Raw genomic sequence first — 26,923 nt, 5'->3', positions numbered from 1 at the left:
CATGGGGTACTTTGTCAAAAGCTTTGCTGAAGTCAAGATATACTACATCTACAGCATTCCCTCTGTCTGTCAGGGAGGTGACTGGATCAAAAAGAAAAAGAAAAAGAAAGAGAGAGAGATCAAGTTAGTTTGGCAAGATTTATTCTTGACAAATTCATGTTGGTTTCTAGTTACTACTGCATTGTTTTCTACGTGCTTGCAGAATGACCATTCACAATCTGTTCCAGAATTCTGTCTGGGATTGATTTCCTGCTGACTGGCCTGTAGTTCACAGGTTCCTCTTTTTTGCCCTTTTTGAACATAGGGATGCACCCCTCCAGCTTTTATTGTTGGAGTGCAATGCACACATTCGACATTGACTCTTCTGGTTAGGGCAGAAAATAACTGAAATCCAGCATTTGGAGGCCTACATGTTTCCCTTTTCTATCATAAATTACAGTGATGTATTATGTTTGATATGGAAAGCCTTGCCTCCCCACCTTTGCTGAGGACTCTATTCTTGCATTGCCTTAATTAAGATCCTTTTAAAGAGCTTCCTGCATCCCTAGATCTCTTTATTGACATTTCACTATTATGTGATCTCTATAGGCCATACTGCTATAATTGCAGCTCTACAGTTATGCAAGTTTCTTTCCAACAGACTTTTCCCCCTATGGCTTTATTTCTGGTCTTCTAAAATCTTAATGGGTCAGGTCACGACTGTGCACATACCTCATTTCTATCTACTTGAGCAAGTTAGTCCCTTAGGGAGCAGGATATGTAGACAGCTCAGATGATATATATGAGGATCAAGGGGTTGTCTCTTGAGCAGCTCTTGCCCTTAAATTAGACATTTTAGAAAGTTCATTCATTTAGGCAAAGAGCCCGAAAAACCCACAACAGGCATACTTTAGCTTCATCCCTAATTCTTGTTGTCTTGTCTATTGTTTATCACAATGAATAATGCTTAGTACATCAAGAAACTGGATAAACAGAAGAATCTTAAGAATCAGTTTCTTACTACAATTTATAACCTGAAAGATTTATGTTTCCTTCTACCAAACAGAAATGTTCATTGAAGGACACATGCCATGCATCTATTTTACTGTGGTGAATGGGTTTGGGCAGGATAAGAGTGTTGAAGGAAACTGAAGGAAGAAACTGAGAAATCCGCCTTATGCTTTTTCCCCCCAGGTTGTTCTTCATCTCCATGTCTTCATGATGGAACCTGCATCCTTGATAAAATTGGTGGTTACAAATGTGCCTGCCTGGCAGGCTATACTGGGAACCGCTGCGAAAGCTGTGAGTACATAATATGATCAGGATACCTGTGTTTTTGTGAATGCAACAAATATTTAGCATTGCCATATATGGTGATGGGGCTGATGGAATTTGATAACTCATCCACCAAGCCTTTTGTTGTGCTCAGAAGGAAATGAACAAAGAATTTATATATAAAAAAAATTCTTCACAAGAACAAAGTTGGACTGGAGTGGACATTGCATAATTAATTATATTATCTCAGAGGTAATTATGGGCTAGTGTCTGCATTCCTCCAGCTGTTTTCCTGCCTCAACAGATGCTTTGAGACCAGTTTAGGCGTCCAGTGAAGCCATCCCTGTGTTCCATGTAAGGAATGTTGCTGTCACTTAAAAGCATCATGTTGTCCATTTGCCTGTTCAACAAAGTCCTTTGGAGAGACATTTAAGTGCTTTCTACATGGTCATGGTTTCCTTTTCCTCCTGAGCAGGACCACAGAACTATGACCTCCATATGGCTTTTGGGCTACAGCATCCCATCCTTTTCCAATGGTGACACTGCTCTGGATATTTGCCAAATGCCTACCAAGGAAAGTTGTTGTTTTTTAAAAAGTTGTTGATTGGCTTCCTGTCACTGTGGAAGATTTGAGAGGCTTAGACAACCTGGTGTCTTTCTGATATTTTGGACAACCCTCATACCATTAGCTATGCTAGCTGGCGCTGATATGAGTTGTGAGACATTTGGAGTACACCACACTACGTATCAAGCTGATGACATGGGTAGAAAATAATATTTAATGCAATGATCCTTTCCTTTCTTTTACTTTAAGTCAAAATCTTGCAAGAATTATCAGGAACAAATATTATGGCTGCTTTGCTCATTTGTTTTGTGAGGAAACGTTAGAAGAAGGCTTAAAATAACTACATTAGCTACTACACTGATACTATGAGTATCAGTGATGGATTGCAGTTTCCAAGGAAAGCCCCCCATTATTATTTTAGTTTATAACCAAAAGCTTAATTTATTATACTAGTGTGAAAAAAAAAAACCTGTTTAGCTTACAGATATGATACGGAAAATCTTATAAGTCCTTTATTTGCCTATGAAATTCTGTCTTTGTACCTCTGTAGATGTTTTATTTATCTGTCAACATATGATTCACATTGCATTTTCTAGAATTCTATATACCAATGTCTGAACTGGCAATTTCTGACCAATTTGTTATTGAATATTGCTAGGTTTCAGTTTGGCAAGCACATTTCACATTTAATGGAGAAATCTCGACATACTTCCCCATATCTCTCCTCTGGTGGAAGCTTCAAAAGTTTAACTAGTGTTTCATGTTAATGAGTCCAGCAGTAACTGTGAATATTCAAGAGAGGGACACTTTCATTTTTATAAATCTGTTACTATTTTTCAACATTTTGCTTTCCTAGTCATGTCTCAGTGGTTAGCAGCAAGTTTGCAAAATTAGGATTTAAAAAAAATTCTAACCCACTAAGTGGGGTGGGATGGTGGTAGATCCAGAGCTGAGCCTGGAGGAGTTGGAGAAGGAACCGTGGACACATCTGATGGGTGAAGGCAGGCAGATTGCTTCATGGGTAGTAGCAGAACAGTATCAGGAAAATCGTACGCAGAACCTGTAGCTTATGTGCCCTTTTTCTTCTGATAGGGATTACTTGACAAAATGCAACTTTATTTATTGTAAGGATCAGTTTGAGCCCACTCTTTGTTCAATATATGAAAAGTAGAATGAACAACCTTTGATGATAAAATGAGTGCAATTGTAGTTGGAACATTCTTTGACACTGCCCTTCTTTGGGATTGGGATGTAGACTGATCTTTTCCAATCCTCTGGCCACTGCTGAGTTTTCCAAACTTACTGGCATATTGAGTGCAGCACCTTAACAGCATCATCTATTAAGATTTTAGATAGTTCAACTGGAATGCCATCACCTCCACTGGCCTTGTTGTTAGGAATGCTTTCTAAGGCCCACTTAACTTCACTCTCCAGGATAACTGGCTCAAGGTCAGCAACCACACTAACTGGGTTGTCTGGGAAATCCAGATCTTTCTGGTGTAATTCCTCTGTGTATTCTTGCCACCTCTTCTTGATGTCTTCTACTTCTGTGAGGTCCCTACCGTTTTTGTCCCTTATCATGTCCATCTTTGCACAAAATGTTCCTTTAATATCTCCAATTTTCCTGAACAGATCTCTGGTTTTTCCCTTTCTATTATTTTCCTCTATTTCTTTGCACTGTTCATTTAAGAAGGTCCTCTTGTCTCATTGCTATTCTTTGGAAGTCTGCATTCCACTTTCTATAACTTTCCCTATCTCCTTTACATTTTGTTTCACTTCTCTCCTCTGCTATTTGTAAGGCCTCATTGGACAGCCACTTTGCTTTCTTGCACTTCCTTTTCTTTGGGATGGTTTTTGTTGCTGCCTCCTGTACAAAGTTACGAGCCTCCATCCATAGTTCTTCAGGTACTCTGTCGACCAAATTCTTTAAATCTGTTCTTCACTTCCACTGTGTATTCATAAGGGATTTGGTTTAGATTATACCTGACTAGCCCAGTGGTTTTTCCTACATCCTTCAATTTAAGCTTGAATTTTGCTATAAGAAGCTGATGATCAGAGCTACAATGAGCTCCAGGTCTTGTTTTTGCTGACTGTATAGAGCTTCTCCATCTTTGGCTGCAGAGAACATAATCAATCTGATTTCGGTATTGCCCATCTGGTGATGTCCATGTGTAGAGTCGCTGCTTGTGTTGTTGGAAAAGAGTGTTTGTGATGACCAGTTGTTTAGCATAGACGATCACAATTAGAGTAGGCCCATTTAAATCAAATGCCCACTGATTCCGTGGGCCTACTTTACTATGGTAAGCACCAGGATTTCTGCCAATGGATCTACTCTAGTTACAATTAATGACTGGATTTGAGCCTGTGGTGTGCTAATTTGAAAAACAATTTGTTGAGGCATTCTTCATCTGATTGTGCACAAGCCAGGAATGATAGATACAGTTAAATGTGTAGTGAGGGTGAAGGCAGCCAGACTTCCCATGATCAGGAGCCCTACTCGTGTGTGTGTGTGTGTGTGTGTGTGTCTGTCTGTCTGTCTGTCTGTCTGTCTGTCTGTCTGTCTGTCCACTCTTTTAGCCTTTTCCATGCTTTGCAGGTGTAATGTTTAAGTGTATTCTGACCAACAGCCTGAATAAAATTCCCTAAATGTGGGAACTGAATTATTTATTAGAAGTGCTTCTGGGCATGAATCACGGGAACAAGTCTTCCTAAAATAGTGGAAGCCTTATCTAGATGAATTCTGATTAGTCTATCAATCTGAAAAAAAGAGAGAGAAACATTTCAAAGGAAGATACTGGTTGCTGGCACTGGGGAGCCAGTCACCGTTTCATAAAAGTATCTGGCATGTGCAGCTAATGATATCCAGCTGAAGCCCTCACCACTAGGACTTTGTCATTTATAGCTAAATGGCATAAAACTGGTGCTTAAAGAGATACTGCTGGATGAAGGTTTGCTCTCATATAGGATTAGTATAACTCTATGGGGTCCAGGCAGATGCTTATTCAGAAAAGAGCTATATCTGTTTTAACCATGCTGTGTCACTTACATTAAATTAACAGAAATAAGTATTGAAAAGGTCAAATAGAAAAGCAGGGCGGGAAATTGTTAATGCCCTTAAACCTGAAGCTGGCCCTCTGAAGCTGAGCCAAAACTTAGTTTTGTCTGTTTTCAAGAACTACGGAAGCCTGTGTCTGATAAACACTGCCAAGGAAATACCAAGGATCTCCATGTGGGGCTAGAAAATAGTCTTTCCTGAAACCCAAGAGTCATTGCTGGTCAGAATTTATAGGGCCAGATAGACCAATGGTATGACGCAGTATAAAGTACCTCCTCTTCAATCCTGTGCTAAACAGACCCACAGAGATAATGTTAAAAACTGAAAAAGAATCCAAATAGTAGGATTAAGACAGCTGTAGCAGTCAGTAGAAAATTAGATCGGTCCGCAAGAGGAACACACTAAGGCAAACCAGTTTGCAGGACAGGAACTGGAAGATGTATGTTGTTTCAGTAGCTACCAGATCTCACCTAAAAGTTTATGTGATCAGGTTTTTCCAGCCCCACCCGACTGCAGCCTCATGTGCTTAATTTTGCTTTTGCAGAGCCCTTTAGTGCCCAAGACCAGTTACTAACAAGTAACTCTGACACTCTGGGCTTTCAGATGTGCATTTGTTTAGCAGGCTGTACCTGGGCAGTGCTTTCTGGCATCTGCCACCTGTCCCCTACCTGCATGCTGTATATAAAGAGTCTGCTCCTGTTCCTTCAAAGCCTTTGTTTGTCTCTGCTCCTTCCCATTCCTTTAAAACGGTGCTATTTTCCTGCCATGGGATTCAGCATCCTGGCTCAGCAGACCCTCCCATGGGACTGCTGGCCTTCAAAGTGAGGGGCTGTGACCCCTTTCTGCTCTGAGACTTCCTGTCCCCATTGTGCAGAACAAAGCACAGTAAACTCAAGTCCTTGAGTAAATGCTGGGATCTTGCATTGAATGGGGAATTCATTGCTTAGATCCAACTTCCATTTCTTTACAGCTTCTCAGTCCCCATTGCCAACTGGGAGATAGCTGTGCTGCATCCTAATGAAGAATACTCCGTTGAGCTGAGCTGTTGTGTACTGTGCCATCATCACTACTAGTCTTGGAGTGTGCCAGTGTCAGTTCTGATTTTGGGAGGGGGGTGGCGGCCTGTGAAAGTTTTCTTTTGGTTCTTCTCCCATATGACTGTACTTGACTCCTGCCCACTATCATTGCTCAGTAATGTAGAGAACTTTTAGTAAGGCACCTTTTTATTTTAAAGGCTTCCTTGTCTTTAGTGACCCAGTCAACGCAAAAGAACCTCCCTTACAATTTGTAGTAACAAGAGAAAGAGACACAATTACTGTCTGTAGCGAAGGTGGGGAGAGGGAATAAGTGCCCTCCAGATGTTGTTGGACTGCTATTTCCATCAGCCCTAGCCAGCACAGTTGGGTGCAAAAGATGATGGAAATTGCAGTTTAGCAGCACCTGGCTGGCTGCACAGCTCCTGTCTCTGCTCTATAGGATAACAAACTTGGCTTGCTTGTTTGTTTTTTTAAACTGAGAAATGATTATCTAAACTTGGTACAAGATGCGGGGAAGGAAGGTTTATATACTGTTTAAATCAAATTTCATGTGATTATTTGACACTCCTAAATGAGGATTAAACATGCTTCTGTAACATTTGACAGGAAAATAGCTTGTTTTTACAGTAAGGAAATAAGCGCTACATGATGTGATAGGGAACATCCCAAAAGCAATTCTGTAATTTGTAATTGTATAACCTACCAATTAATGGTAGGTTAATCTTGATATTTTTGATTTAGCACACAACCTCATTTTCAAATCATTAAAGAGCTGAAACTTCATCTTTTCAGTGTATGCTAACTAAACTATCAAACAAGTTTTAAGAAGTTTATGTGTGGTGACATACTAACAATTAGCAGAGAAAAGAAACAGAACCCAGGCTTGCTTGGTCACTCTGCGAGTTATAGTCTAAAAAAAGGTGGTTTTCCCAATATATGTTTCTTCACATATCACATTATAAACTTCTCAGTTTCTTTCCATGGGCAAATGAAATATATGTAAGCACCTCTGCCTCTTTTAGAATACAAGTCTATTCTCAACCTAATTACTAGACCAGTAATTAGTACTAGAAAATGAAACAGAAACTGTACTGTTCTCATACTTTAAGGATTCAGTCCTGTTGCAGTCTTAATTGAACTGCTTTCGCAAGATATCAAAGCCACTATATGTATCTTGCTTTCTGTTTATTAAATATATTGATATATTGAATTGCTGTGTCTTATAACACTTTATATATACTTTCTTAAGTCTTTTCTCAACTAATTGTCAGAAACTAAAGGACCATATAAAGAACATTTCAGTGAGTGACTACTTTTTCAATTTTTTTAAAAAAATATTTTTCTCAATTCATTCACATTTAAATTAAGTGATTAATTTATCCATTCACATTTAATTTAAGTGACTAATTTACCAATATACTGAAGTGGCTCACTTATTATGCCACTTCATGGTACTCGTGAATTCATACTGGAAGGCTTACTTTGGATCAGTTCCAGTGAACATACATGCTGGAACTAATCCAAACCAGAGTGATCATACCCACCCCCCAAAAGTAGAGACCCCTGATGGGGGCTTAGAAAGGTATGGTGGGACTGCTCTGGGGGCAGGTGGATTCATTCCAACAAAGACCTGTGGCAGGCTAAACACCTATGTAATCAGTCTCAAAGTTGTATTTAAAGGATCAGATTCTTGGTGAAAAGTACTCTGTTTTAGCATCATTTCCCAATAGTCTGGCCATCTCATCTAGGGTTTCTGAAAGACATTTGTTAGGCAGAGTGATGGGCAAGGTTTCATAAGACCCAAATCTGAAATCCTTTGCCCCCATGTTTATTTGTTACTATATTTTCGTTCATTCTGATTATGCTCCCTGCTAGTATGAAGTTAGATGTATTTCACTCATTTTCCCTTCCTTGTTATTTCTTTCAAATGCTGTATGTCATATTGTCATGTTTCTCAACATTTGACCCTCCATATGCTTTAGACTTCAGGTCCCCAAAAACTCAATTGACTATGTTGGCTGGATTTTTTGGAGCTGAAGTCCAGAACATTGTAGGAGCCAGAGGTTAAGGACATGTTTTTGCTAACTCTAGTTAGTCAAAACCACTGTTTGCTATTTAACTTCTAACTACAGTTGCAAGCTGTGTTTGGGCCCATCTATGGTCAGCATACATATTGGTGAACATGGAGCACTAACTAATACCAAAAAAGATAGGGGAAAGATAGGGGAATGCCCTAGCAAAAATGGGAAGGGTAAAGTACATGTGCCTATAGATGAAAGAGAGCAAAGAATGGTATATGCACTGACACTCTTGATAATTTAGGCCGGTCAAGTGATCTCTTCCATGACACTGGGAATAGCAGTTAGAATGTTAGTCTTGGACTTGTGAGCTCCAGTTTTGAGTCCCTGCTGAGTCATGAAACTCACTTGGTAACCTTAGACCAGTGATTCCTCTTCAGCCTTTTCTTCCTCATAGGATATTATGAGGATAAATTATGAGGTTATGTGGAGGAGAAGCATCAAATAGGTCATCTGGAGCTCACTGGAGAAAAGGCAGCATAGAAACACTGATGTTACAATACATTCTTCCTTTAAACTCAGTACAAAAGAAAGAGAATGCACATATATTATGGTGGTTCAAAGTTGTGCTTAAAAAGAGATGAGTGTTTTTTTTGAGCATGTCTTTATTATTAATGCTAGAAACATAGAGAGAGAAGGTGAAGAGGGATGAGGATCTTCATAACTTTCATTCAGCCCAAGCTTATACAGAAACCAGTTCAGTTCTGTAATTAAAGCAGGTTAACCAAATAAACCGGAAAGGTTGTATCCAATGACATAGATTTCTAAGGGACTAGAACAATGCTGATAAAGATCAAGTGGCTGGTTGTAAGCAACAGCCTCCAAATTGCCTCCGGATGAATACATCACAGTGGCTGACCCAAGCATAGTTTCACATGGTTACTGTCTCATTCACAGAGGCATGGAGCTGGAAAATATCAGGGTGGGTTACACTTGGCTGGAAAGGCATGAAAAGATCTTCATTGCTGCTGGGTTTACCGTATCGCATTATCCTAATTATTTCTCATAGGGGGACATAACTACAAAAAGGATGTTTTGCTTTTGAACGGTAGAGGATGTTTTGTAAGTCCACAGATGAAAGCATTTTTCTGAGCATGGGTAGCGTAGGATCCCATTTTATAATCATGATAAAAATGAGGAAAATTCTGAAGTGTGGTAGAAGTGGCTTGAATTCTCTGCATTTAGACACTTTCCTGTGTTCAAGGTAGGGAATGTGCATTCAAAATGCTTCTGCTAGCTTTATAATGAAGTTCAAAGGAAGTGGAGAGGCACATTTTCTAGACATCATGAAAATGCTGGACATTGCGAAGTGACTGAATTTTGAATGGGAGCTGGAAACAGCATGCTTTTCATAAATAGAATAATGTTATTCTCCAAATTGAATTAAGACATGTTTGTTATCTTTTGCAAGTCAATAGATACGTGACTTAAGGGACAGACATGTTAATTTAGGCTGGAGATTACCTGAGGATTTTGAAGTCTCATTACGATAGGGATGGGGACCCACCAGGTAGACTGCCACTTCCACAGAGCTTTACCCTGGACTGTGTGAGATGGGAGGCCCATGAGAAGACCCAAATATTTTCCATATGTACTCTAGAACAAGTGTAGTGATAGGAGGGTGTTTGAAAAAAAATTAAAATGCAGGAATTGTAGATCAAATGTTACTCTAGCAATTCTCCAGCGGCTTTCAGGATTAGGGGTTAGGAACAACTAAACTACAATGCTTTCTAGTCCTAGAATTACATGATTCGTGTACTCATTTAGCAGTTGTTTACCATGAATAACCTTTTAATATGCTAGGAGTGATTTATATGGAAAGCCCCTTTATATGGAAAGCCGAGGCAGATGGGCTCCCACAGAGGGAAAGAAAGCAGAGATATTATCTCTCACACACACAAACAGAGGAATCTGTGATTTTGTGCTGCAGAATCTATGTCCATGTAGGTATGTATTGCACCCCCTCCATCTTCCTGAATTAGCATTTGATGTTCCATGACAGGACTCATGGAGCATCAAATGTCAACTATTCCCCTGACCTCCTCCTGATACAGGAGTTTATGAGTCACTAACTTGTGCTTGGTATTTTGATGGCATTTCACATTCAAAAAGGAGAACAGTAGGAATAGCACCTACAGGTATCAAGTTCTGCAACTAGTGGTCAGCTAAGAGAAAGAGGGTTTTTCATGGAGACAAAAAGAAGTAAGTAAGAAATGAGTTGTTGTGGGTTTTTCGGCCTCTTTTGCCATGTTCTGAAGGTTGTTCTTCCTAATATTTCACCAGTCTCTGTGGCCGGCATCTTCAGAGGACAGCACTCTGTGCTCTGGGTGCCAGCCGCAGAGATTGGCGAAACGTTAGGAACCTTTAGATCCCGGCCGTGAAAGCCTTCATGAATACATTAAGACATGAGTTCTTGGAATCCACCAGGTCCAAAAATGTATTTATTTATCTTATATGCCACCTTTTCCCCCAAAGGGGATCCAAGGCAGCTCACAGCAAAATAAAACTGATTTAAAAACACTGCATAAATATCACATTTAAAAAATAAATACATATCAAGATCTTTGAACAGCATAAAACAATTTAAAAACAATTAAACATCTGTAAGTTCAAAACACGTTTTCCTGAGACAACTTTGTACTCAAAACCCTGCCTAAAGACGAACAAGAGGGAGGGGGCCAACCTGGCTTTTCAGGGCAGTGCATTCCAGAACCTGTGAAAAGGCCCTCTTTTGTGTCCTTGTTATTTTTGCATGTGTTCTTACCCTAAATCAATTTGATCCCATTTGTGATTAACCTGCAAAGTTTCAGAAACAAATATTCACAATTAAATATTTATTCAAGCACATTTTCAATCTTACACATATTTTTAAAATTTTGAGATGCTGAGATCTGTTGAAATATTGAAAGAAGTGCAAAATCCAAGGTGTATCAATTCTGGTCCATACATCAATCCAGGAGATGTGGATCAAGTCCTTTCACACTGGAATTCTTGAAGATATCATTCTTCAATCATCTTATGTTTTGTAATAATTTATTGGCAAATGTCAATGATTTGGTCATACAGAAGTCTTCCTATTTGGCAGTGGGATATATTATAACTGAAGGGTGCATGGATGAGATTAATATATAAATTATTTAGCATTGAATAATGCTGGAGACATAGAGAAGGAAAAGAAAAATAGAATCTACAACGATCTCGTATTTATGCAAAGAATCAAGAGCAAAGGACAGTTGGAATTTGGAAAGTTTTAATAGAATATTCCAGGGACGGAGCAGTGGCTTAAATGGGTAATCCATTTTTTTTCTGTAGGAAATTGAATACAGAAACTCATTTCTAAATGGCAGTTTTGCCCAGAAATAAATGAGAGGAAGGGAATAAAAATCTCCGGAGTGTTATTAATAGTGGATACTTAACTTAAAAATTCAGATGCTCTGTCTTCATTTATTCTACATTGTCTCTGAGTGCTAAATATACTCATAGTATTAGACTTTAAATATAGTACAAGCAAGATGAGAAGAATGACATTAAATTCTATTAATCCAGTCATAGACTTGTTATACAACTTTGAAACATTTGTAACCTCTTTGACAACATCTCCCTACTCAGACACTTATCCTTTCTTGGTAAAGAATGAAATCCAGAGTCCTAGTTGAACTAAAAAATGTTTAAAAATGTAGCAGCTTCTATGAATGTACACTTTGGAGCTTTGGTAAATTGGGACAGTTCAAGAAGACCTTGCCCTAGTATAAGAATATGAATAACAGTGATTATAAAAAGTTTTGAAAAGTACTTGTAAACCCTGTTGAGTTCTATGGGATAGTCCCAAGTGAGTGAGAAGAGTTGTATAGAATACATGCTCAGTCTAGGGGCGGAAAACCACACAAAACAAAAAGTACAAAAGGTAGAAAATCTACCCTTAGTGTCCCTGGAAATAGTGAAGACCCCCCACAAAAGAACGTAGGGCAAAGGTTCCCATGGAAAGTCTACCTACCTTGAGGGAAGAAAGTCAGGCCTCACATCCCAGGTAATATGGGATCTGCCAAATAGCTTGAGAATTCAGGTGGTACCCAGATCCTGTCACACCAGGTATTGCAGGGCAAGTGGATTGATTCCTCAGTTGGCAGGCAAGTTATCTGGTTCTGCCCCCTGTGCAATCTCAAGGCTCTGCAGCTGTAACCAATAAAGTTGAGGCTATCCATTTAATTCGTTTGTGTGCACCTTCTTCCTTTCCTCCTCCTCCTTAGTGTCAATGTGGAGAACCACAAACTCCCCTGTTGCTAAGAGCAAAGAAGAGGCAAAAGATACAAAGCCACATGCTACATGTTTAATGTAGAGTGCCATTTGACCCTTACTTTTAATTAGAGTAGACCTATTTAAGTCAATGGGACTTTAAATTAGGCCTTGGGGACTGAAATGTGCTTATTCTTAGTTAGACTGTGCTCTTTCATTCTTTTCTAACAAATGATAATGGCTCACGTATATTTTTTTTGTTGCCTGGCAGATGTCACCTATCCAGGTCACAGATTTCTATTGTTGACCCAGCACACATAGTTCAGTGTTGATTTCAATGGGATTTAAATATAAATTCTTTTGTTGGTGTATGTATGTAGTGAAACAGATTATCACAGAATATTCTGCTCCTCCCTTCTTTCTTTCCGGAATTGCTTTCAGGATAAAATGTCAGAGATAAATCCAAGGGTAAAAGAAGCAGGGGATGTCTGCTAAAAGGAATTTAAAAATATCTCTTACAAAGGATTCTGTTCTAGGCAAAAACTCTGTTGAGTGCACTATGGAATCTGAGGGGGGAAAGTCAGTTGGGTTTATGAACCTGATTGACAGCCATTCCCAGAATGAAAGGAAATGTCCCTACAAAGAACACAAGGAGTTAAGAAGAGTCATTTCAAAGTCAGTTGCAGCAGTGAAAGAAGCTAAATAAATGGCATAAAAATTGTGAGAAAAGTTTTGCACAGTAATAGACACCGATAGATTCAGATCCCAAGACTTAAACAGAGCTGCACCGTGATAATATTTAGGATTTTCAGAAGTTGTAGGTTAAAGAGTAGGAGATGAGAAATACTTGAATTCATCATGTAGAAGCTTTTGTTGTTTTTAAAGATCCAGTTGACTGTTTGACACAAGTTATTTCTGGAAGAATATTGGAGTATGATGGAATCAAAGGGTGCTTTCAAAAATAAGAAAAACGAAGGGCAAAGAGCACAATAAAGCATCTAGTAAGTGCTTGGATATCTTATAGGGTGCAGGAGGAAAGCATTTAGTAGTGCTCTGCTAGAATATAGTTATCACCTGGGAACAACCGCTGAACAAGTTCTTTTTTAAAACTATTGCTTTAGGTGTATTTTATTAGAATGAATTCTTTATATATTGATTATATAGGTATCTATAATTTAGATACATAGATGTCTATGTGTTTGCTCATTTAGTGAATTGTAAGTAGACAATAAGAACTATATTTAAAGGAAGGGTTAGAAGAGAAAGAAATCAGCCCATCCTAAACCCACTGTGATCAACAATTATGCTTAATTCCACTTTAGATAAAGTCTCCTTATTACGGGATGTTCAGCTGTGATTATGAAACAGAGCAAAGGAATGATTGCAGTCCATAGCCTGTGCCAAGCTTAGGTCTTATGACATGTTGTTTACATGCAATCGGTCACTGAGATATTCTAATATAATAAAGCAGGGGAAACTGAACATTTTGAAGCTCCTTTTCACTCATGATTACAGGCACAATCCGGCAAAGGTAAAGCTCTTGCATTCTATCAATTTCAATTGAAGATTAATAACTTTCCAACTAAATCAGTTCACCTTAAGAATCCATGATTTTCATTGAATCATACCATATTGTTTTCTTATAATTATAGAAGTTACTTTTTCTACAGCAGAGTTAATTATGCAGTCCCTTTTCAGTAGTCTCAGTTCTATAGACCTAGGAGTCCAATGATACCTAACATTCCAAAGAAAACTCTGGGTAGCATGGAAAATATTGATTACAGCAAAATAGAAGGCTCAGTGAAGTGTGTATACTCATGTTTTCAAGCAAGTGAGTAATATGGTGAGCCACGTAGGCACATCAGAATTCAGAGAGTGAATTGATACTTTGCAAAGTACTCTGGATTGACCAGAATAATATTGTTTATATATGCTGAAATAAGTGCCCATATTGTGAATCACAATGGCAAATTGCTGCTAGTAAAGGAGTTACCGCTTATATTTCTCATCCCATGCACAGTCATGTAACTAATGTATGAAGAGGAGGACAAGCAGCGCCTCCTTAACCAGCAGCAATTCACCACTATGATTTACACCATTACACTGTGTGTATAAGCAATAGGATTCTGGTCACAATTTTGACTTTTTACAGTAAAAATCTCCTATAACTCTTATTTCTAAATATTTTTATTACGTTCTAAGTTTTAAAATATCAACCTAAAACAGTCCTGTTTTTGTAATAAAGTGGATTTTTTTGAAATATCTGAACTGTCAGTGGTGATGTGTAGGACTCCAGGTACTCCTGCTCATGGTTTTGTGGAAGGAGATGACTTTAAATACGGGTCCCAGGTTTACTTCAAATGCACCGCAGGTTACACCTTAAAAGGCAGCCATTTTGCTTCTTGTCAGCTAAATGGGAGCTGGTCAACACAACATCCTGGATGTGGTAAGAATGCTTTATATTTATTCTTCTTTCCCCCAGCTATTACATTTCCCATTAAAGATGTTGGTATAATGAAAATATGACATTTTATTCTGAGACTAACAAATTTGTAGCTTCACATTAATTTTGTTGGTATCTCTATATTGTTTCTATATTCTTAATATATGTTAGGATTGTTCCACAAGATAACACCCTAATGAGAAACTATATATACAGATGCCTCTTGCTGCCTGTTGTGACCTCTGATTCTTGGGGCCAATACCGGCACTTTCTGCTGGAGAACACCTTTCAGTTTATGCCTTTTTCAATATTTTCCCCAAAACTGACAACCCTGTTTCTCTTTCCATCAGCTGCTCTTCCTTGGTGTAGTTCTAGCTTTCCCTTGCCAGAGACACATGCTCTCTAAGCATGGAAGTCTCATTATGATCCAAGCTTAACCAATAGAGCAATGAGGGCCCTGACATGACAATTGCAAGTTATGGCTCAGGATAAAGCTTCTTACTTGCTAAATAAAACAGTAAAATCTAACAGTTCAATATATAATTACTTTTTTGTAATGGTTCATTCAATATTTCTTTATTAGTTGCAATGCTTAAAACAATAACTTCCAATTTCCCCTTTAGTCATAGAAGACAAAAACTGCTCTGATCCTGGTGCTCCACTCAATGGATACAGGAAAATGATGGAAGATACTGCGCTGATGAATGGCCGTTATGCAAGAATCGGAACAATTATTACTTTCTTTTGCAATAACTCCTATGTTCTCAGTGGCAATGAGCACAGGACATGTCAAGAAAATGGAGAATGGTCAGGGAAGCAGCCAATTTGCATAAAAGGTAATTTAGATTCTCCTTATTAAAATTGTATAAAAATGGGGTTTATTATATAGCTTGTTTTATTGATATACAAGCTCTTTTGTGTGTGGGGGGGAGGGAATATGCCAACACTAGAGTTGATTGGCTTTGGATACACAGGTAAGGAAGTATCCCAGGCTTTTTCTGCAGGTCCTGTGAAGGAAATTAGTAGTGATTCCAGCCACTGTGTATTTGAAGATTTCATAACTGTCTTAAATCTTGTTTTCTGTAAGACTTCCATGTCACATCTTGAAACTGGGAACTGTAGTATTTTGCTTTTGTTGGTTTATGTGGGGCTGAAGACTGTGATATTTTTCTAATTCTACTCACCATTGGCTTTTATTGATGTGGTAGGCTTATAATAATTTCCAAGTCAATATCAACCATTTTCTGGGCAACCATTAGCACTTACTGTGTAGTGAATTTTTTTCTGCCATCACCTTTTGTGCTTGTACAGTCTTGCCTGCCAGCCAGATTTGCTTTTAGGTTTCAGTTTTATCATGCTATCCTGCTAGCTCTGTCATAATGCAATCCTATGCACAGCTACTCAAAAGGAAGACATGCTTGAATTCCAGATGTTTTTGATCATCAGCTCCCATGATCTGCCAGTATTGGCTATATTGGCTCAGGATGATGGGAAATGCAATCAAACAAAATCTGAAAAGCAGACACATTTGTATTCTTTGGGGTACAGAATTGCAGCCAAAGGCTTTCTGAGATCCAGCTTCCTCATTCTTTGTTTTGCCTAACCCCCTTCTAGTGGAGTGAATTTAAATACTCAGTACATCAAAAGGATATTAAAGAACTGGAAAAAAGTTGCTATGCTCTAACACACGTCAATAAATGATTAAATTTGACTTACAAGAATTACATCAGCACCAAGCTGCAAAATCAGTTTCATAGTTTTCATTTTCTATGTACATTTTGTTTAGAAATATAACAGCCTAGTTTTATTTTAGAACAAAGAAGATATTTTTCCAGAAGGAAGAAAAATGAATATAATGTGCAGAAGCTAATATACTATAAATGTAAATTATATTTTTAAACTATAGTTTTGATATTGACTATTCTGTCTAAAAAAATCCATTGGTAAGAGTGTGGGGAAATATTTTTTGCTCTAAAATATTTTATAAATTTGACTTTTCACAACAATACAATATCCTGATGGATTTATAATTACTTATAATGCATTTTCTTATTTTAACTTATAATTATATTTTTATTTGTTACTGTACACGTTCACTCAGTGCCCTGCATGTGAGCTTGATTAACTTGGATTGGACTGAAGAGAAATTGAAGGCTGGATAGGACAGAACTGGGGCTTTAGAATTTATAGTGATTTCATGATTTGCCCAAAATATACAGCCTCATTCGAAACCACACATCCTACAGATAGTGGATGTGAGCTATATATGGGCTAGCCTAAGAGTTTGATCTTTACTTGAAACTGATACTTACGCATTAGTTTTCAAGCACTGAACTTTAATATTAAGTTAAACCTATACATGGTTGTTGTGGGTTTTTCGGGCTCTTTGGCTGTGTTCTGAAGGTTGTTCTTCCTAACGTTTCGCCAGACTCTGTGGCCGGCATCTTCAGAGGACAGCACTCTGTGCTCTGGTGTAGTTGGCTTGGGAGTGAGTATTTATGGCTGAGAGATGGGCTTTTGTCTTTTTCTGTAGATGGGTGATTAGTGTGTCTTGTTATGGGTGTATTGTTGTGATAAGGAGAGATTATCTGTCACTGTGGTTGATGGGTGTTGTTAGCTGGTCTTTTGTGTGTAGTAATCCCCAGTCCTTGTGGCTGGGTAGAGTTCATTGACCTTTTGCACGCTGTCTTTTTGAGAGCTGGGAGCCAAGTTTTGTTGAGTTTCAAACTTCCTCTTTTTTGTTGAAGTTCTGCTGGTGCTTGTAGATTTCAATGGCTTCCCTGTACACTCTGACATAATGATTGCTGGTGTTGTCCAGTATTTCAGTATTTTGAAATAGAATTTCATGTCCAGTTTGTTTTAGGGCATGTTCAGCTACTGCAGATTTTTCTGGTTGTTTTAGTCTGCAGTGTCTCTCATGTTTTTGATTCTGGTGTGGATGCTTCATTTTGTGGTTCCAATATATACCTGGCCACAACTGCAAGGTATCCAGTATACTCCTGCAATGGTGAGGGGGGTCCCTTCTCTCCTTTGTTGACCGTAACATTTGTTGTATTTTTGTGGTGGGCTTGAATACTGTTTGTAAGTTGTGTTTTTTCAAAAGATCAGCTAACGACACCCATCAACCACAGTGACAGATAATCTCTCCTTCTTATCACAACAATACACCTACAACAAAATACACTAATCACCCATCTACAGAAAAAGACATAAGCCCATCTCACAGCCATAAATACTCCACTCCAAAGCCAACTACACCAGAGCACAGAGTTCTGTCCTCTGAAGATGCCGGCCACAGAGACTGGCGAAACGTTAGGAAGAACAACCTTCAGAACATGGCCAAAGAGCCCGAAAAATCTACAACAACCATTGGATCCTGCCCGTGAAAGCCTTCACGTAAACCTATACATGCTTACCTGAGAGTAACTGCTATAGAGTTCAATGGGTTTTCTGAGCAGACATTCATTAGATTGCACTGTTGGACTGTATCCCTATATCATTTGTAACAGGTATCCATCTAAACCTTCATTTTGTATCATTTGTAGGCCACCTTTTTCCCAATGGGGTGGGGGAATTGAATGGCATTTAAGCATGTGTGTCCATTCAATATACACAACTAAAACTTCTCTTTTAAGAAAGTTACCCTGAGAACAAAAAACAAAGAGAGAGAGAGAAAGAAGGCACATTTCACAAACACCTTGTCCCTCAATCTGATTCATTATTATTAATAAAAATGAAAAGGGTAATTTGAAATGTAAACCTTAATATTTGAGCTCTGAACATGGAAAAGATTTGTGCAATGTTGTATTTTTTCTAGCCTGTAGAGAGCCAAAGATCTCTGACCTGGTGAGACAGAAAGTACTCCCAATGCAGGTTCAGTCAAGGTGAGATTGCAATGCCTTAACTACAATGTTAATGAGAAATGTTGTTACTTTCTTTCTCTATTTATTTGGTTGAGTTGTTGATCATCCTGTTAAATGCTCCTTCTGAGCTTCATTGAGGTTCTGGAAGTCATGGTTGTTAGTTGGTCTGGGCTCCACTAGGCATAGTGCCCAAACTGATGGTGTCAGCAGAAGACCACATACAGGTAGATCTCCCACAAACAGGCAGTATCTCATTAAGCACTATGAAGCACTATAACTAATGCTGCAATTAGTGATAGCTCTGGTGTTAGCTTTGTCACTACCTGGATGAGTAAAACTAAATAGATAAAGAGGAGATTAAGAGAAAGGGTCTTCTAATCTAAAGGAGCTGGAAAACAGGCATAACTATGATTGCAGGTTAATCGTCCAAGCTCCTGTGATAATACTCGAGCTGTAAGTTCATTGCATAAACTCATTGAATAGAAGGAACTATCATACAATCTTCTTTCACACGACTCCATGACCAGCATATTCTCCTTGATTTTATCCCAATGTCTAATTTTCCCAAATGTTGTATACTTTCTCCCTAAGGGCTGAAATTCAATGAAATTTCTGTTGTTACTGTCTGCAGTTTCTAGCAGAGATGCAACTAATCTCTTATTACAGCATTTATATCCTATATAAGTGACATTCTTTTAGTAGCTTAAAATAAATCTGAAGCTCTGCTAGTGTTTGTGACTTCCCTGTGTAGTCTAATATAATTATTGCTGGTGTTGTCCAATACGTCTGTGTTTTGGAAAAGGGTTTCATTTCCAGCTTGTTTCAGGGCATATTCAGCTACTGCCATTTTTTCTGGTTGTTTTAATCTACAGTGTCTTTCATGTTCTTTGATTCTGGTGTGGATGCTCCATTGTCCCAGCATCCACACCAGAATCAAAGAACATGAAAGACACTGTAGATTAAAACAACCAGAAAAACTGGCAGTAGCTGAACATGCCCTGAAACAAGCTGGACATGAAATCCTGTTTCAAAACATAGATGTACTGGACAATACCAACAAATCCACAAACATCAGCAGAGCTTCAACAAAAAAGAAGAAAGTCTAAAACTCAACAAAGCCTGGCTCCAGCACTGAAAAATACAGCTTGCAAAAAGGTAAACAGATTCTACCTAGCCACAAGGACTGATAATCACTGCAAACAAAAGACTAGCTAATGACACCCTTCAATCACAGTGACAGATCATCTCCCCCTTATCACAACAATACACCCATAAAAAAAAAAGCCACCCTGATCACCATAATCAACCATTCTCCTAAAAAGGACAAAAAGCTGATCCACAGCTACAAATAACTATCCCACACACTACACCAGAACACAGACAGAGTTCTAACCCCTGTCCTCTGAAGATGCTGGCCACTGAGACTGGCAAAACGTTAGGACGAAAAACCTCCAGAACAGCCCAAAAAACCTACAACAACTAATATCAGATATGTCTGGAGTATAATGGATGTACTATAATATGTATCAGAGCAGTATTTTCCAAGCTCTCTTGCGTGAATGTAAATTTTACATGTGCTCTCACTGCTTCTTGTACCTTGTGCTTATTTGAGATGTATACATATGGTCCAGTGAATATGTCATATGTATGTGATAATGTTCACTGGGGAATTCATTGGTATCCAGTAGAACTGAATCATATGTTTGTAACACAAGGGTAATCAATTCCATTCTCCACAGCTATGATATCTATGGAATTGTAAAATAATAATTTAGAATCAGACACATGTAATTGTGGCTTCAGCATTCTTATAACAGTAGGGGATGAGGTGTGTGTGCATGTTTCCCTTTGTTCAGAAGATGGCTTCTGACCAGAACAAACCAGTCTCTGAAATTTTACTGTGAGTCACCCACTACTTCGTCCATGTGCAGCTCTGCTTTTGTTTATACTCAGAGGATGGGCTGAAATTCAGTGAGATTTCTTTCTTTTTAAATTTTTTTTAGGTTAGGAGTAGGGATAGGAGACAGGGGACATGGAATTGAATAGGGGTTGTAAATCAACATGAACATTTTGCAATATTCATTCTTATCTATTACATTTCAAAGATATGTAAGTTTCCGGTGTAATTAATTTATAATACATATTTCTAAATTGATCTTAGGCTTTCAATGATCAAATATTAACTTGCATTCTATTTCTAAGCCAGTCATAAAATTTATGCCAACAATCTTCATGATTCATCTTTCTTGTTGAATCTAGCCATTCTGATAGTTTATCCATTTCTGCCGTATCCAGGATTTTTGGTAATAACTCATCTTGAGATGGATTCTCCGGGTCTTTCTAATGTTTAGCAAAAAGAATTCTTTCAGCTGTCAAGATATGGATAACTAGATATTTTTCCATTGGGTCTATTGAATCTGGGATATTTAGAAGAAAAAAAAATTCAGGGGTTAAAGCTATTGGAATCTCTAAAACCTCTTGCAAAAATGCTTCAACCCTTTCCCAATATTTTTGGGCTTTCCCACATGACCACCATATATGATAAAAAGCACCTTCTTTTTGTTTACATCTTCAATCAAGATTTGAAATTTTAACATCCATTTTGGCTAGTTTTGTGGGACTTATATACCATCTATAAAACATTTATATATTTGTTCTTTAAAGGCTACTGTCTTAGTGAGTTTTATATTATTTTTCCATATTTGTTCCCACTGATCCAAACTTATATTGTGCCCAATATTCTGTGCCCACCTTATCATACATTCTTTAACCACCTCCTCCTGGGTATCAAAATCTAATAAAAAATTATACAGTGCTTGAATATGCTTGTCTTTGGCATCCAGGATAACTCTGTCAAAGGGAGTACTGTCTACATAAACACCTTGTTGTTTATCTTTACCATACCTTGAAATCAATTGAGAATGTGACCACCAGTCTATATCAAATCCCTGCATCATCAGTTCATCTTTGTTTTTTAATGTCCCATCTGGTTTTTTTCCAGCAAATCTTGCCTTTTTATGATGTACCCTAAATATAACAGCCTCAGTTTCATAATTTTTTCCTCCAGGAATAGTTCAGGCTTCATTTGCTCTAGGACCCACTTGATCATCTTTCTGACATTCCAGGGTGCCGGCAAAGCTCTTCTCCAGCACCATATTTCAAGCAAATCTATTTTCTTCCTATCAGCTTTCTTTACTGTTCAGCTTTCACACCCATACATAGTGATGGGGAATACAATAGTATGAATTATCTTGGCCTTGGTCTCCAGTGACACATCCCATTCTCTTGATGGTCTTTTCTAATTAAATCTTTGCTGCCTTTCTAAGCCACAGTGTTCTTTTGATTTACCAGCTGCGGTCTCTATTTGAATTGATGACTGAATTAAGATATACAAAATATTTCACCATTTCTTCAGTAGTCATGATTTTTGTCTTAACTTCCAACTGCAGTCCTGCTTTGGAATGTTTTTCTTTCACTTTCAACCCTGTAATGCCTTGTATAGGCAGCATCTTTCCCCACCTCCACCCTTTTCTACCTTGTTTTGGTCTGACAGGAAGCCTAGGGAAGAGTTCTGTCAATTGGAAAACCTATCTCATTGTTTCACCCTTTTGTATGTGTGCTTGCATATGTGCATGCACATATGCCCTAATAAAAATACAGTGAACTGCTTCTGTTTAGTTTTTATTTGTTGCTAGAAAGAGTTATTAATTATGGTGACAGATGTTGAAGTCACAAATGGTATGAAGAACAATAACATTGGTTCAAAAAACAGTCTTGTATGGTTTTTTCAAGTGCAGTGAGTCAAATCTTTGATGCACACAGTTGAGTGATGCAATTACTCTGATGAGCAGTATATCTTCATGGCAACAGCCAGAAGATGTTATCAGTCTATCTGGCTCTTTTAACTGAAGAGTTGGTGAACTGGAGCTGGAAGCATCTGCATGTATAAATGTGATCTTGCCACTTAGATATGGCCGTTCTATCATTGGGGTGAGAAATGCTCAGTCTTACTCACAGTTTTTATCCTTGGGATGGAACCCAGAGAAAGTAAGATCCATTTGTCACAATCTAGTGCTATGAAAGGTGCTTAAACCCAGATTTTGGGGAGGTTAATTCCCAAGATGCTCACTGAGGAATTGTCCTAAAGCAACTTTCCAAACTCTGCTTAAACACAGTGTAATTGCTGATATTAGCACATCAAGCTCTTAGCTGAATTCTGAGCAATGAAAGCTATTGGTCATAAGGATAGAATAAACAGTTATGTGTAAAGTTTTTCTGGATGTCCTCTGAGACCACTGGCTTTGTTTTTAAATGGGGCTTAATACAGCTGTTGATAAAGCTATACTAATGGGAGCTTTTTGGTGTGTTCCCATGTTCTTTATGCATCAAACAGAGAGACCCCTTTGCATCGGCTCTATTCATCTGCATTTAGCAAGCAGAAGCTGGAAGCATATCCAACCAAAAGACCATTGTTGCCATTTGGAGAACTACCTCCAGGGTTCCAGCATCTTCACACACAGCTTCAGTATGATTGCATTTCTCCCTTCTACCGCCGGCTGGGAAGTAGCCGGAGAACCTGTCTGAAAACAGGGAAATGGAGTGGGAGAGCTCCTTCATGCATTCCAAGTAAGATGATAGGTGCAAAACATACAGCAGTTTGCATAATTGCCAAGACAACATCAGAAATAGTAAAGTTATTACTAACATACTCACCTACTCTCACCTATGCAGAATTAATAGCTATAATAACAAATACCTTATAATATGTCATGTTTATATAGGTTATTTGAAGTGTTTAAGATGATGCACACTCATTGCCTTAGTAATTTTTGCAGCAGCCTAGCAAGGTAAGTTCAGACACCGGAAACGTTTTGGACTGCAACTCCCAGAATCCCCCACTGACCGTGTTGACTACAGGATTCTGGGAGTTGCAGTCTAAAAACTAATTTCTCCAAGGTCTGGGTAAGCCAATATTATTTTATGTGTATTGTACATTTTGGAGCATAGTCAAGTAGCTAAGCAAATTTGCAGATACAGTATTACAAACTTCTTACCAACTTGTGGCCCCCAAAGGCTTCCCCACTATGGAAGTAACTCAAGGGAACCTTAGGATCTTAAGGGGAGATCAGAAATTTTTAACTGCCTTGGTTGAAATGATTATGTCACCAGCCTTGCACAACTGAAAATTGCATCATATGATTTCAGTGACTATTTCACTGAATAAAATGTTTATTAGAATCAGTGCTTCAGTGAGGGGGAAACGGGTGCTGCTTTGGAAAACCATAACTGCCACAATCTTCTCAACTTACCTCCTGTTCTGAGCCTAATTTTCATGCACACATGTGAAATATATCTTATTTCTTGGCAAAGTTGGTGCCTAGTGTCTTAGACATTTTCTTTAAAATATAACCTGCTTCTTGTAGGTCTTTGTCAGAATTTGATTTGGTGAATGGCAAAATATATTTTACCTCAAAAATTGAATGTAAATTTAGAATAGCAGAGAAGGTCTGTTGGATAGTCTTTGGTATTGTTTTTCTTTTGTGTATGACCTCACTGAAAAGTAAAGTTTATTTGGACCAAGGGAGGTTTCAAAGGAAAAAAAGAAGCCACTTGATTTCTTTTATTTTATTTTCTATTTTGGGGGGGAACAGTTTGTGGAAAGACAGAAAACACCACTCTTCCAAAATCCTCTACAACTATATGGCCATGGCAAGCTGCCATCTATAGGAAACCCAATGGGGTGAAGAGTCCCAGTCAGAGAAAAGGGGCATGGATACTGATTTGCAGTGGGGCCCTTCTGAATGAACGCACAGTAGTTGTTGCAGCCCACTGCGTCACCAATCTGGGGAAGGTTACTGTTCTCAAAACAGCAGACATCAAAGTTGTTCTTGGTAAACTCTACAGAGATGATGATAGAGACGAGAAGACCATACAGAATTTATGGGTGAGTTTGATGTTCAAGTACTGCAACACTGTTTATTTGTAGATTCTATTCTTTAAAAAAAAAACAGTTAATGGATGTGGGATGTTGTGCTTCTACCCCCACAATTCAAAACTCCAGGAATACTATGCCTGCACTGTGAGTAGGAAAAAGGATGCCAAACTTTACGTAGCAAAAAGCAGTCTGAATGTTAACAACACAAATAGCAGCAATCAAGATGGTCTACAGAAGGGGTCCCCAACCCCCCAGTCTGCAACTTGGCAGCGGTCCATGGCCTAGGCAGGACTAGGCTGCAGACACAGATCTCCTGTCCCCTTGCGAGCACTCCCCATGAGTGCCACCGCATGCATGCGCACGAGTACACTCTGCTCCCTGCGAGCATGCCGTGCATATGCATGTGAGCGGTCTCCCTGTGAGTGTACTTCACCCCCACGAATGCACCACAGCCCTGTGAGCATGCCACCCCCACCCAACCGCCGCACAAGCGTACCACAGCCTCCACAACTGGTCCACGGTTGGGAAAAGGTTGGGGACCACTGGTCTACAGGATACCCTCTTGAGCTCCCTACCATTCACTACCAAACAGAAAGCAGTTGTCAGGACTGTCTTTTAGACAAGCACAAATGGTAGTGAACATAGGTTTTACATAGCAAAAAACAGCCTCAATACTGACAACACAAAAGGGCAGCAGTCTACAGGATACCCTCTTGTGCTCACCGCCATTGCTGGTAGATACAGAAGAAGAATATGCTACGTTCATAAAATGAGGTTTTTTGAAGAACTTAATTTCCTGGCTTTTTGAAATGGAAGTTTAAGTGTACATACACTATGTAGAATTTCCAACAGAAACTCCCCTCATGTAGAATTACCCAGTGTGAGAGGATCCCAGAAGTTGAGCACACAGTCTGTACTATGGTTGCTAGGGGAGGGCAGAAGTAAGGACAGCTGGGATTTGGCTGTAGTGCCTCTGTTCCAAAATATTTTGAAAGGCTATTTTTGGACTTAATGAAATGGTGAAGCAAAGGTGTAAGTGCAATACATACAGGGGAGAAAAATATACACCTCTTAACCTCTCAGGTAAACTAATGTTGCCATGCCCACTGTGCAGAATTCAGGAAATTGGTAAATTGAAAATGAAGTAGGCAGCACATTTGATTGTGAATTCCTACGATTTAGCAGTATTCTACTTTTTCTGGCTTCTGTCCTAGATCTCAGCTATTATAGTGCACCCAAACTATGACCCAATATTGCTTGATTCTGACATAGCCATCATTAAACTCCTGGATAAAGCCAAAATCAGCAGCCGTGTCCAACCTGTATGTTTGGCATCAACACGTGATCTTGACCCACCTGCAGATGACCTGCAAATAATAATCACTGGCTGGAAGATCCTGACAGATGTGACTGACCCAGGTTACAAGAATGACACAATCCGCATGGGGACTGTTCAGATAGTGGATTCCCTACTGTGTGAGCAGCAATATGAGGAAAAGGGAATCCATGTCAGTGTCACTGACAGTATGTTTTGTGCCAAGCAACACCCCACTGCCTTTTCAAACATCTGCCCAGCTGAGACGGGAGGCATTGCAGTGATACCATTAACAGGAAAATCATCTTCTGAATTAACCTGGCATCTCATGGGATTGGTGAGCTGGGGCTATGATAAAACTTGCAGCCTTGAACTTTACACTGCCTACACTAGAGCAATTCCTTTTAAAGACTGGATTGAAAAGAATATGAAATGAAATATTTTTTTAAAAAAATGTTAAATATATAATTTCACCCACCATCTCTGATGCTTTAGGTTTCCCATTGTGGAAAAGCCTCACCAGCTTGGCACAGAATTGTAGCTATTCAGTAGGATCAGTTCATCTGAACCAAAAGTCTGAGTGCAGCAGATGGGTTGACAATCTAAGCTGACCCCATTCTCCTGGTGGGAATGCGATATGGTACCCAATTAAGGGTAGTACCAAAATACGCTGGCTAGAAATAGCTGTATTTAACCTGTTTTTGACTATCAGTTGGATAAAGGTATTGAAATGCATTTTCATCAAAGGTTCAAGAAAAATAGGAGGTTGAAAAGAGGTAATTAGTTTGTTAATAGTCTAAGCTGTCTGTATTTTATGTTGTATTTTTCCCTCCAGAATATATTACATATTCAAATAAACAAAGGTTTGCTATAACCTGAAAATCAGCATTAGATTATTGATTCCTTTCAGTCTGTTTTTCATTTTGTTAGAGAAGAAAAGAATGTGCATGATTTCTTTGCATACTGGAACCAGAGAACTATATTTTCCTCACCTGGTGCAGGGCCTACCTCCAAGGTTATATGGCCTTCTCTACCCTTTGCTTCCTGTTGTTAATGTAAAAACAAAAAAAAGGTACCAGCAGTTCTTCTTGGGAGTCACAGACTTCCTGCCCATTTGGCATTATAGAGGATATCTCCTGAAGAAC

The 26,923-nt window shown here is 38.7% G+C and overlaps 1 protein-coding gene across 2 annotated transcripts in view; it reads left to right on the top strand.

Annotated features, from left to right (window-relative positions):
- The window catches only part of PAMR1 (peptidase domain containing associated with muscle regeneration 1), a 62,040-nt gene extending 35,377 nt beyond the window's left edge, over positions 1–26,663 (top strand). For both annotated transcript variants that reach the window (XM_020782875.3, XM_020782877.3), the window contains exons 6-12: positions 1,174–1,281; positions 14,498–14,668; positions 15,289–15,501; positions 18,483–18,549; positions 22,922–23,154; positions 24,180–24,472; positions 25,678–26,663. In XM_020782875.3, coding sequence (XP_020638534.2) covers positions 1,174–1,281; positions 14,498–14,668; positions 15,289–15,501; positions 18,483–18,549; positions 22,922–23,154; positions 24,180–24,472; positions 25,678–26,214 — 1,622 coding nt within the window. In that variant the 3' untranslated portion in view covers positions 26,215–26,663. The remainder of the gene's footprint in view (positions 1–1,173; positions 1,282–14,497; positions 14,669–15,288; positions 15,502–18,482; positions 18,550–22,921; positions 23,155–24,179; positions 24,473–25,677) is intronic.
- The last annotated feature ends 260 nt before the right edge of the window (positions 26,664–26,923 follow it).

The sequence above is a fragment of the Pogona vitticeps genome, chromosome 1 (genome assembly GCF_051106095.1).
Source record: "Pogona vitticeps strain Pit_001003342236 chromosome 1, PviZW2.1, whole genome shotgun sequence".
Taxonomy (NCBI): domain Eukaryota; kingdom Metazoa; phylum Chordata; class Lepidosauria; order Squamata; family Agamidae; genus Pogona; species Pogona vitticeps.
The sequence above is the reverse complement of the archived record's forward strand: the minus strand, read 5'-3'. Positions and strand labels throughout refer to the sequence as shown.